General features: G+C 42.6%; 1 protein-coding gene across 9 annotated transcripts in view; it reads left to right on the top strand.

Moving 5' to 3' along the window:
• TP53INP2 (tumor protein p53 inducible nuclear protein 2) overlaps positions 1 to 12,198 on the top strand; it is a 36,628-nt gene extending 24,430 nt beyond the window's left edge. For 3 of the 9 annotated variants that reach the window (XM_083447125.1, XM_083447126.1, XM_083447124.1), the window contains exons 3-4: positions 3,118 to 3,463; positions 4,823 to 12,198. In XM_083447125.1, the coding sequence (XP_083303251.1) occupies positions 3,118 to 3,463; positions 4,823 to 5,072 (596 nt within the window). In that variant the 3' untranslated portion in view covers positions 5,073 to 12,198. The remainder of the gene's footprint in view (positions 1 to 3,117; positions 3,464 to 4,822) is intronic. The other 6 variants (XM_083447131.1, XM_083447132.1, XM_083447130.1 and 3 more) reach the window with 2 other exon arrangements.
• The last annotated feature ends 392 nt before the right edge of the window (positions 12,199 to 12,590 follow it).

Genomic DNA, 12,590 nt, shown 5'->3' with positions numbered 1-12,590 from the left:
CATGGTCAGTCCTCAATTAACCTTCAACAATGGATCTCCCAAGTAACCTTTAACTTTAAAGTAGCTGCGTGGGAGCTCTGATTTTGATCAGAGGAGTTGCTCTGTTAATTGACCTCTCTAGAGGGCCAAATAGAAGCTGGATAGAGGGACATTGTGTTTTTCTCCTAGCAGAGCTAATAGCAGCTTGGGGGTGATTTAGAACAGGGAAACTGCTCAGGGAAAGGGTTAAACACATGTTCCTCCAGTGCAACAGCTAATCTAAACTGGATGGACCTACAACATCGTTCAAGTAGCACCCCCACCCCCCAAAAAAAAGTTTGGACATCCACTCACAGATCCGCCATATGATGTCATTTTGGCCCTCTAACCCATTTTGCAGCCCTCAGGCAGTACCTTCCCACATAGCTAATAATAGTGCCAGATCCAGTGTCAGAGGGAATGATACCCAGTGTGGGGAGGCTAACTCAGGTCTGTCACAAACACTTTGCAGGCATGCCTTTTGACATTTTGGTCATATTTTGTGAGATGACCTAGGATAGCCAGAGTAACTCACACTGGCAGAAAGAAAGAGAGAGAGAGAGAGAGAGAGAGAGAGAGAGAGAGAGAGAGAGAGAGAGGTGTCACAGTGCACCAGGAGCTTGTATACGGAAGTCATATCTACCAATACATTCAAAAGACTCCCACCCTCCAAATAATAATAATAATTCATGGGAGTCTTAGTTTGTTAAGGGTGTCAAGATTTATTAGGAGACAACTCAAGGAGCTACAATTCCCAGCACCCTTAACAAGCTGGAGCTCCCAGAATTGTTTAAGAGGAAGCCATGCCTGTTAAACTGACATAAGAGTGCTTTAAATGTATGGTATGGTTGTGACCTAAGGCCCACTAAAATGAATGTTATTTGCATATTTTGCCATATTTTGAAGAGCAAAAAAGAGGACACATTTGCCGGCTTCTACTTTTAACTATGGATCGCTGTGACTCTCATTTTACATACCCATGAAAAAGAGGACGTGTCCTGGAAAAAGAGAACATGTGGCAACCTTAATTTGCACAGGAGCACACATTAATCTATGTGTGTGATACACATTATCATCAATGTAAACTTTGATGGATAATGTAAGTTAACACATGGGTCCCTGCTTGGTTTATGTTTCAAGCAGAGGAGGCAATAGAGAAAAGAAGAGGCAAGGGTAATGGGAGATGAATATGTGCAAATATGTTTTTGTGTGCTGATACAGGTTGCATGAATGCAGCACTTGTGCGAAGGAAATGTCCCCCCTTTCCCCCCTGCATGCCCTGTGAAGCATCTCCTAAGGATCAGGGTACCCCCAGGGAAGGCCTGGGATGTGGACTAGGGGATTACAGTCTGCATGGGAGAATCGGATGCTGATAGCTTGTGCTTACTGCTCTCCCAACTTGATGGCCCTTCATGGTATTCTATGGCTCATCACTGGTCTGTGAGCTTCTCTGTGGCTATTTTTCAAAGCCAGTTTCTCGTAAGCTAGTGGGAAGTTCCAGAACATGTTCTCCGCACTCTTTGAAGGTTGTGCATTTGCAGAACAGGTTACAACAGTGTCCGGGTTACAACATCCAGAGTGTGACACTGCTGATGTCTTCTTGTCTAGGCTGCTGCTTCATATTACAGCCCCTAGTGGTTAGCCCGTTGCCAAGTTTCCTGAGTATGCCGATGTCTCCTTAATTATGACAGCGGGAAGCAATGATTTGTTGTGCCCCTCGTGAACTAGTGAGTTCTCTCCATAGTGACTGGCCATTGCTCTGAGTTCCAACTCTACCGATTTTGGCACCCAGACCTGCTTTGCTTTTCCTCCTTTACCTGGAGGTTAGAGATAAGTTTTTCTCGCTTTCCCATAATATGAGAACCCAGGGTCGTCCAATGAAGCAGAAAGTAGGAAGATTTAGGATAGACAAAAGGAAGTCCTGGTGGATAATTGTGCTCACTCAAGTGGGTAATATTGGTGTTAAAATTGTGTGTGCGCGTGTGCGTGTGTGTGTCTATATATGTGTATGTCAGTGGGACTTGGTGGCACACCACTGTGTGTAGAGTTGTTGTCTTAATGTCAAATGGAGCATTTCTGTTTTCCCTCTGCCCAGTCACTGTGTCTGGATTTGGATCTGTTGGGATAGATTGGAAAGGGAGATGAACTGGTGAGGTCTCTTTCTTCTATCCTTCTCCACTAGGGATGCCATCTGTACCAGCCTGCCTGTTTCTTGTACCTTATTTATTGTTTTGCCATCCATTTCATTCTTCTATTACTTCTTTTCTTTCTTCTTTTGAACCAGTAATTCCTTTTAAATATGCATACATTTAAGTATATTAGCACATGTGGGTATGATATGTCTGGTTTCCACCATCTTGGGAGAGCTAGGCACTCTTACTATTTGGCAACGCTCTTTGTAGCTCCACGTTCCTCTGGCGCTTTGATAACCCACCATGGGAGGACTTCCTTGCTTTGCTTGTGGGTCGTCACTCTTGTTGATTCCCCCTCCTTCAACCAACATGGTGGCTCACACTTTTGCAAGGCTGGACTGTGTGTACAAGCAACCCAAGGCGTCTCTTAGGGGCTGCCATGTTTTTAGGGGCATTGACGGGGCAACAGACACTCTGAGAGGAGCACCTCCAGGTTCCCTCCCGTTGTTGCAAAGGATGCTGGGAAACTAATCTCAGATGGGGTGCCGCTGCAGTTGCAAGTGCTGCTGGGGCTCACCGCTTGGGTGGCAAGGCGCAGCTACCTGGGGTGGCAAAACATCTTGAGCCAGCCCTGACCCCTCAGGGAAGGTTTTGGGATGAATTACAAAAATGCCTTTGGGGTGTCATTTGTACTAATAATGCCCCCTTTCTCTTCTCCCTCCCTCACCCCCTTCCTTCCCATCCATTGTATATTGAATGTGTGTGCCACCTCTCCCCTCTTAATCCTCTCCCCCCCCCCCCTGCACTGCCTTGCACAACCCTTGCATGGCTTTGAACAACGGTAACTACCTATTTTTTTGCTTTGGTTTTGAATTTTTTTAAATATTATTATTTTTGCTGTCGTTGCTCTTGTTCTGGCTGTCCTCCCGTTTTTGTGTGGGTGGTGACTCTTGTTGTCTCTCATTAGATAGTTACGCTTCAGCCTCCAGTAAGGAGCGGCGGGTAGGTGAGAAGGATTCTGTTTGTGCTTCTCGTTGCCGCCGTGGGTCCCCTCCACCTACCACGTCTTCGCCCCACTCCCTCAGTGACTGTGTCAGCAGGTCCATGCCCTCTCAGCCTGACCCCTGCTTGATGGACGAGAGTTGGTTTGTTACCCCTCCCCCCTGTTTTACTGCAGAAGGTCCTGACCCCGTCAGCATGGAGAGCAACCCCATGGAGGACCTTTTGATTGAACATCCCAGTATGTCCGTCTATGTCACCAGCAGCAGCATCATTGTGGAAAGGGAGAATCCTGAGGAGCACGTCCCTGAAGGGTAAGCTCAGATCTTTCAGGGAAATGAGCCAAGACATTGGCTACTAAGAACAACCTCACCCACTATCAGATTTCATTACCATAATAATAATAAAATTAATTTAGGCAAATGAGTCTTGACTAACGATCTGGGACCATTGTAAAATTAATTCATTAACTGATGAAGAGCATATGCAAATAGTGTCCAAAGTGACAATTGCCACAATCTTTAGAAATATAGATGTCTATGAAATTAAGTATTGTGCGGGTGGCGCTGTGGTCTAAACCACTTAGCCTCTTGGGCTTGCTGATCAGAAGGTTAGTGGTTCGAATCCGCGTGATGGGGTGAGCTCCTGTTGCTCTGTCGGAGCTTCTGCCAGCCTAGCAGTTCAAAAGCATACCAGTGCAAGTAGATAAATAGGTACTGCTGCGGCGGGAAGGTAAACAGCGTTTCTGTGCGCTCTGGCTTCTGTCACAGTGTCCCGTTGTACCAGAAGCAGTTTAGTCATGCTGGCCACATGACCCAGAAAACTGTCTGTGGACAAACACCGGCTCCCTCGGCCTGAAAGCAAGATGAGTGCCGCACCCCATAGTCACTTTTGACTGGACTTAACCATCCAGGGGTCCTTTACCTTTTTTCACCTGTGTGGAAAAAAATAGTGTTCCCCCTGCTCATAATACTATGTGAGAGAGGGGGTTATTGGTTTTTTGTTTTATTATGTATTTTGTGTTCTTATTCTGCATTTTTCTACTGTAAACTGCCCTGGTAATGAAGGGCGGTATACAAATTTAATAAATAAGAATAACTCAGGGACATCCACTGAAGCAGAATGTTGATTAGTTCTGTACTTGTGCCTTTTCTACTTCCTCCATCATTGAACGTGATAACTTCATTTTAAATGAATTGGGTGTGTTATTCTTGCATCTGACTGTTTTGATGTTGTAAATGCAAATGCATTCAAATATAGCTGATTTCCTACACACACTTTTTTTATTATTATTTAAGCGACTAGGGTGTAGAAATAGCCCTGAGAACTGGACGATGGCAGTGAAGCTCATATGTTCCCACCATGTATACAGTGTAATGTGTAACATGTTCAAATGCACAGACAGTTCATTCCATCCCTATCCCTGCAGAGAGGAGGGAGATCGCATGAGTTGTCTCTGCTTACAACTGGTCCCATGTTTTGTGGCAGGCACATTGGGAGGGCATAACTATTTCTGCTTCCCTCTACACTTATGAGTGGACTGCTTTCGGTAGCTTTGATGAAGAAGGCCTTTTGCAACTTTAGGGGAAGTCTCTTTTATGTCCTCCCAAGTAGGCCTAATCCTGTCAAGAGCCTTGAACCACCCTGAGTCTTGTGTACCTTTGTTTCTGCAGTGAGGTACCTGAACGCCGTTTGCAGCGTCATGCCCCTCACCACTCCACCTCTCTTGCCACCAAGGCCGCCATCTTGGAGAAGGTCAACCAAGTGCGTCGGATTCAGAGGGCAAAGCAGCTGTCGGAGAAGCACAAGTTCAGTCAGAAAGTCATGCAGCGGCAGAACCGCACCAGAGAGTGCCGCCCGCGACGGGCCAAACACCAAGGCAGCTTTGTCTACCAGCCATGCCAGCGCCAATACAACTACTAAGCTACTTCAGGAAGTCTACACTGTGGGGCATTATCCTTTTAACTTTCAGCTTCACCAGTTCCTCACAATGCTTTCTTCAGCCAAGAGGGTCATCTTCGTCCATTTTCTGAAATAAACCCACTTCCCTCACCCCTTTGAGAAAACCTCCTACATTCTCCTGAACTGGCACCGTTAAATAGTTGTTCTTTTGTGGGCTTTTCATGGGCTTTATATCTCCACCCCCACACCCCCTTTTCAGCAAGAAATACATTTTCTGATCTACAGCTTCCTTTTCTTTTTGGGTTTAATCTTCCCCATTCCCACCCCTCCATCCACGAGCGTGGATTTTGATTTGGATCTGAAGGTGAGAGAAACCCAACATGACCCAGTAAAATGTCCCAGTAATAAGGCTGCAGGTCTATTTTGAAACTCCAATGTGGGTTGTTGTTGTTTTTAAAGAAGTGTTGGAGAAATAGGCATGCCTCTTAGTTACCAAGAAAGGCCATTTATCTCTGGTTATATTCTTGGTCACCAAGCGTCATGAAATCACACCCTGGTTATTGTAGAAATTACCAGTGTTAGACTAATTGGTGCTTCCAGTGAATATATCACATTTCAATTTCTTTCCAGTGAGTTACGTACATAGTAGGGCCAAATGGCCTTGTCATTTCCTTTAGTCCCTTGTTGTTGCGCTAGGGAGCCTATGACATCAGTGCCTTTCTTTATGACATCACACTCTCTACAGTGTGGTGTCACAAATTGAGATACCAGGTTCATGTGCAAACTGGAACACAAAAATAACAAATAAACCAAACAAGTCCCAATAGAACTACTTAAAACTATATCTTATGGCACATGTCTTTCCTTTAAAAATACACGAATTGCATATTTGTTCCTTTCACTGGGCTGATGTGGTGGCTAGTCATGAGGCATTCTGGCATATCCTTAATTTTACTGGGGCTGTAAGACCCATGAAAAATCTATGGGAGTTTTGCCATTGACTTCAAATAGAAGATGGATGTCTGAATCTTCAGTTCAGTAGTGTCATGTGATGTGAAATGGACCCTTTGAAAGATCATTTTGAGCACTGCCAGCAGTGGTTGATGGGTGCTGCAGAGGTTCACAGTTATTGAAAGGTCAAGCTTGTATTAACGTTGTTCTTAATCACACATGGCCTTTTTGAAATGCAGTGGGCTCTTCCTCCCTCTGATTACTTGCATAAAAGCTAGCCTAGTTTTTCTTTCAATATCATTCATGGCTCCATAACTTCATGAGCAAGTGTTTAAACCCATGTGTACAGAGCACAGTTGGATGTGGGAATTTTTTGAAGGACATCAGTGTGTGTGTAAGTGTAAAATAAAATAACTTCTAAAAAGGAAAAAAACCAACAAATTTTAAAATCCTAAATTTGCATCTTTACCCCATGCATTTTATCCTGAGGCTGATCATGGCAAACTTCCTCTAATGAAAATATTTCCTTGCCCTAAGGAAGGTAATTATTAAAAGTAATCTGAATAAAATAAAAACAGACGTTTTCAGAGACCCTTGTTCTGAGTACTTTTATCAGGTTGAGTTCTAAGGGCACCAACCAGATAAGTTTGTGACAATTGCTTTCAATGGGAAACAGATATGTAAATAGTCACATTTCTTCCATTGATTTCAGTGGGATGGCAGGATCATGCCTTAATATTATGTTTAGTGGGAAAACAACATTTTTCGATCCTTGCCAACAGCAGAGCACTTCATATTTATTCATGTTATCTTATTCTGGTGTTGATGCTAATGCCAAGGACTTCAGCAAAGAAAGGGGCTTACACATAATTTTAGAGGTAATAAAGTATGTTGGAGGAAGTAATGAAGGATGTGAGATAAGAGGTTGAATGAGGCTGGAGGGATGAAGTAAGTGGGTCAAAAACAGAAGGTAAAATAAAGTGTCCTATGCACACTTTCTCGAGAGTAAGCACCACTGAATTCAGTGGATACATAGGTTCAGGCTGCGTGTCAGTGAAGAAGCGATCTGAAGTTGTTGACCAGGTGTAAGCCAAAGACATGGAGGTCTGGACCCTGGAGAGTAGAATGAATACCCTCTAGAGAACAGCATGAGTACCCACACTTTGAAGAAAGTCTTTTAGAATCTAGAGCACCCAATAAATATAGTCATTAGATTATGAGAACAAATAGCTTTGATTCTGTAGCCAGATGCATGGAGGAGGTCTCCTCTAATCAAGACCATTTCAGGAATAACTGGGTTTCACTCTAATTATTTTAGATAAGCGTTGTCCTGTTAAAACAATCCCATATGAAATGCCTGCAACAAACCTGTAATTTTTAAAAACATTTATACTGTATTCTTATTCATTTCCCCACCCACCCCTTCTATCAAGTTAATCACAGTGTTCACATCCTGATTATGGTCACAATGACCATTGATTCTTAAACACTTGCTCAGTCTGGCTGAGATCTGCAATTTTCTGTCATATTTAATCTGTACTGAGCTTAGGAATTTCCTATATAAAACCTCATAATGATCATTTGGCACTGTCTATATATACATTTTAAAAAATAAGCTTGATACGTGTTTAGAATAAGAAAGTAAATTATGTATTGAAACTCAGCTGAAAGGAGAAAAAGGTAGCATTTCAGTGCTGTGGTTTTATAGGATTGCCATATTTCAAAAAGTGAAAAGCTGTTGAGCAACCCTAGGTTTTAGAACCACCCACCCCTTATACTGTATAATATCACATTCTGCATGTGTTTCAAAAGTGAAATTTGGAGAAGGGGGCTGCTATTGAAGAAATATAAGCCTAAAGCCTCTTGGCTAAGGGAATTAGCTGTGTGGTCCTGGGGGTCCTGGGCTGTGTTTCTAAAGTCAATAGCTTTATATTCACATGACACAACTGAACGGAAGATTTCCATCTGAGCTCAATTCAGACTAAAATTGTCTTCCACCTACCCGATACTGGCACTATACCTTGGCAGAACAGCATAGTAGAAATCCAGCTTTGTCAGTCATGTCGATGTTGGGAAATGTCTGTTTAATGTCTGCCTGTTCCACTGCTGTCAGATGAGCAAAAAAAAAAAGTCACCCTAAATGTTTCTCCAAAATTTAAACTACTCATCCAAACAGATGTTGGAAACTTACATTTACTATACATTTGACCTGCTGGCGAAGAAGGTAAATAAAGACCAGATCTCACCCTAAAATGTTGGCTTCTTCCTGTTCTTCTGCCATTCCCACCTGTATTTGCCTATTTGCTGTCTTCATGACTCTTGAATAGCTGGTGTTCATCACCTTGTCCTTATGCAATTGATGGCAAAACCCCCGTGTAGGATCAGCCTTTGTGCCTTTTAACTGCTGCTGAAGAGGCATCACTTTCAGCCAGTTATTGGTACAGAGGACTTGGCAAGCACCTTAACAAGGGCAGAACCTCAAAACTTGGTTGCTGGCATCCCTTGTCACCAGCTGCATGTTACCTCCAGGAGTAGCAGTTGAGAAAGACATGCCAAAATCCCTGTTCTTCATTTCTGAAGATAACACTAGACAGTTGCCCAAATTTCGTTTTATGTGTGAGTGCTAACACTTCCGCAGAAAGCCATGGGCCGACCTATCATATAGAGAATGTCAAAGCTAATTGATTTAATTTTAGTTCTGGGGCAAATGCACTTGACCTGGAACTGAAAGCAGAGCAATTCAATTTATGACTGATTCTTCCACTTCTCCTTTAACTTACCAGGAAGGCGATAGAGCTGGCAGGCCTGAGCATGAGTCCTATGTACCTGTATGGTGGTGGCCACAGATTATGTTGGTTTCATTTGTGTCTGATTAAAATAGGGAGATTAACACTTTCTCTAATCTTGTGAAGTGTTTACATCTTTTTGCCTCTGTCATGTCACATTAAATGCCTTTTACCACTATAGCAGCTCTTGAACAAATCAAGGTGGTTTATTTGAAGAGCTGAAACACATTGGGGGGTGGGGGGCAGGGAGTGCAAATTCAATGAGTTTTGTATGTGGGAATTATCACACAAATGCCCAGATCCGCTTTGAATCTGACAATTCAAAGATATTGAAAGCTGCATCTTGAATGTGATAATTTAATCTGGAACATTAGGAGTTAAGTTTGGGGTGGATTTCATATGTTGATGAGTCTATATAGCTTAATATTCAAATTTTGGAAATAAGACTTTTTACATCTCCCTCCCCACCCAAAAAAAATCACAAATATTGAATATCTCTGCTTTTTAAATGCCATTTATGAGAAAGAGAGTGATGTTAGCGATTTCTGTTTTGTTTCACTGGGTACTCTTTATTTTCATTGCTGCAGAAATCAGTTTTGGGAGGGGGCATCTCACCAGAATAGGGCCTCTGTCCCTTTAAGTCTGCAGCTCTACAGCCCTGTGACACACCATGATGTCTGGTTGTGATGGGGAAACTACACCTCAAAGCTCTGAAAGGGCTGGAAGACCCGATCCGTTTAAAATGTGGACATCACCTCTTACTACCACTTAGTCTTACAAGCTGTAGGTGAAATTTATTCCCACCATCTATGCTTCATTGTCAGTGAATCATGATTTACATGGTAATTGAACTTTTGCAAAGAAAGAGAGACTTCTGAAAACACCTGTATTTCAAACGGTAGATGAGTTTGGAGCCTCTCCTTTCTTCTTTCCCCATGTCCTTAAGAATTCAAACTGTTTCATGTCTCCAAAGGAACGTTAGAAAGTCCATTTTTCTAAGTAAAAACTGGATTAGGTCACTTATTTCCCTTGGCCTCCAATGCCACATTCTGTCCCCACCTCTGCAACATGTCCAAGAGGTTCTGACACCTTAACCCAGAGATGGGGAACCAGTGTTGTTGGACTGCAACTCTCATAATCCCTGAACACTGGCTATGTTGGCTAGAGTTGATGGAAGTTTGAGTTTTACAACATCTGGAGGGCCACAGTTTCCCCATCCCTGCCAACACACTTAGAAAAAACTATATTGGCTTCAATGGGATATTCTTGCAGGTGTGTTTGGGGAAGGGGGGGCAGTCCCAGTGTTAGATTCCTTCTAGAGATGTTGCCCTCCTATGGGGGTCAAAAATTACGGCAGTGTTTCACTCTGAGCAACAGGGCCTGGCTTCCTACGTCACGCCCCATTAAAATTAGCATCGTATCTTTGACTACAACCTTAAACATGCTACAGTAAGTTGCGTGATACCGTCCTCTGGCGATACCGTATAACTGGGTGACTTTATTATGTGAGCACTTGCACCTTTCGATTGTTTCTGCTGGTTTGGTGCCTTAGCAGTGCACACAAAGAAATGCAGACAGCGGTAAACAGGAAAAAGAAGTATTGTACTGGCACAATTTTGCAGGTCTTCCCACCATTTTTCAGTTATACTTGAGCACTTGGCCTTCGAAAAGGCTCCTAGGGTAGTGGGCATTCCTTTCACAATGAGTGTAAAATGATGATAATGATGATGATGATGATGATAAATACTTTAACAGCTCACAAGTTGTTGCCCTTTAATGATACTCCAAATCAGCTGCTTGAAGCAGCCGCCTCACTCTGCCTAATGGCAGTGTCAGCCCTAACAACAAGCACTTATCCCATAATATTATTGCTTCCACTCTGAGGACTATTGCGAGCTCAGCCTGAGCTCAAAATATGCCCTGTGTAGTTTATGTTGACCAGATTCGTGACACCATCATGCCCCAGGCTTAGTTTTTAAAAATGCTAGAACAGGTTTTTAATGTTTTTAATATGCTGACAAGTGGAGCACTAGAGTTTCATCATGTTCCTGTGATGCTAAAGGTAAATGGGACTATTGCATCATGTCCTGCCAGTGAGCTTCCCTGGGGGATTTTCCTGGCTAACATCAGAGACAGATTGGTGGATTAGAGGGACTCTTGGTTTGATCCAGCAAGACAGTTCTTACGATGCAGGAGAAGGAAAAAGAAAAAAGCCATTATGAGGCAACAATGCTACCTAGAAAAATAAATAGCTTTGCTGAAGGGTGAATAAAGAACTGGATGACGTCACCTGTCACCCTTTCAAAACTTGATCAGTTTCATAACAAAAAACATTCAACCACATTTTCTCCTTTGCATGTTGGCCATGATCCAACATCACTTCAAAGCTAAGGGGGTAATCTCTCAAAGGTGCAGGAATGTAACCAATTTCTTAAGCTCGTAGAACAGTACAAATTTTGGGAAGGAGAAAAGCTGCAATGGTTGAGTGTGCGATAGCTGAATTCAGAAAACAGAAATTCAAGCTATTTTTCCCCTCTCAGATCACCTGGATCTAGTTCCCATCTGTGAAACGGGAGCCTCATAGCCATGTTCTGAGAATAAAACAGGATCCAGAGTTCTTACGGTAAACACAAAAACCTCCTTACTGCAGAGCGAATTCCAAAGTCTAATGATAAAATGTTAACCTGCTCTTTGTCTACATCCTATAAACACTGTAATTTAAAACACCTGTATAATGTCTGCATTGTTTTTGCTGTCACTAGCAGTTCAGGAAAGCCATCTTAACATTCTCATCCTGGCAATTCAGTGATCAGTCCCAAGAACGGTGTTCAAAAATACCAACTACATAGTGCTCTCCTGTGTTAAGCCGAAGGAAAGGTGCTTAAAATAATAACTTCTGTGTGTGTTTGTGTATGTGGGTGTGCATTCACATTTGTAAATATGTTACAACAATGAGAGGATGCAAGGATTTTTTAAAAACTTCAACCATTTAAAAGTTGTGACTAGCTGTAATGCTCCTGAATGAATGGCTGGGAGAGTGTTGCAATGGCATTGTTTATGGGATAGGCCAGGGGCAGCCAATGTAGTGCTCTCCAGATGTTGCAGGATTGCAACTCCCATGATTCCTGTCCATTGGCCATACTGACTCCAGTTCATGGGAGTTGTGGGCCAAAACATCTGGAAAGCACTGTGTTGGCTTGGCTACCCCTGGGATCAGTTGAGTTCTAACTTCTTTTTTATTTGTATAAGGAAAATTTACAGCATGGACTCAGGGACAAAACAAACAATGTTGTTACCTTAAAAACACATGTTTTAGAACTGTTTGATTTGGATGGGTATTTTGTCATTGTATGTATGAGTCTGTTGATACAAATTTGCATGTCCTAAAGAAATTTGCGAACTTGATAGAACTGCTGTTTTGTTTTTCTTAAAAAAGAAAGATAGATATACCTTAGCATAATTTGTGAAACATACTCTGCAACTAGCTGCTGCCTTTTGGTCAAGGAAAAAAGGACTTGATTGCCACTGGCTTGGCTATATAACAGAATTAAAGCCAATCTTTGGGATGTGACCGTTTTTAACAATGGCACGGCCATATTGCGGTACTCCCGCACGGCACCGTGTGGATGACAAGTTGGAAAAGTGAGAGTGGCCATTTGTGACTCACTTCCTCTTTTAGACCTGTTCTCTTGTAAATACTGTTACATACGTACAATTATATAATATAAATATATTTAAGCAATATTTTTTGTCAAAGTCCCCAAGTGTTTTGAGGGGCACTGAGGAGGCAAAGTGACCCGAG

The sequence above is a fragment of the Podarcis tiliguerta genome (assembly GCF_965153285.1).
Source record: "Podarcis tiliguerta genome assembly, chromosome: 6".
In the NCBI taxonomy this organism is placed as follows: Eukaryota; Metazoa; Chordata; class Lepidosauria; order Squamata; family Lacertidae; genus Podarcis; species Podarcis tiliguerta.
This window is presented reverse-complemented; position numbering and strand designations above follow the sequence as displayed.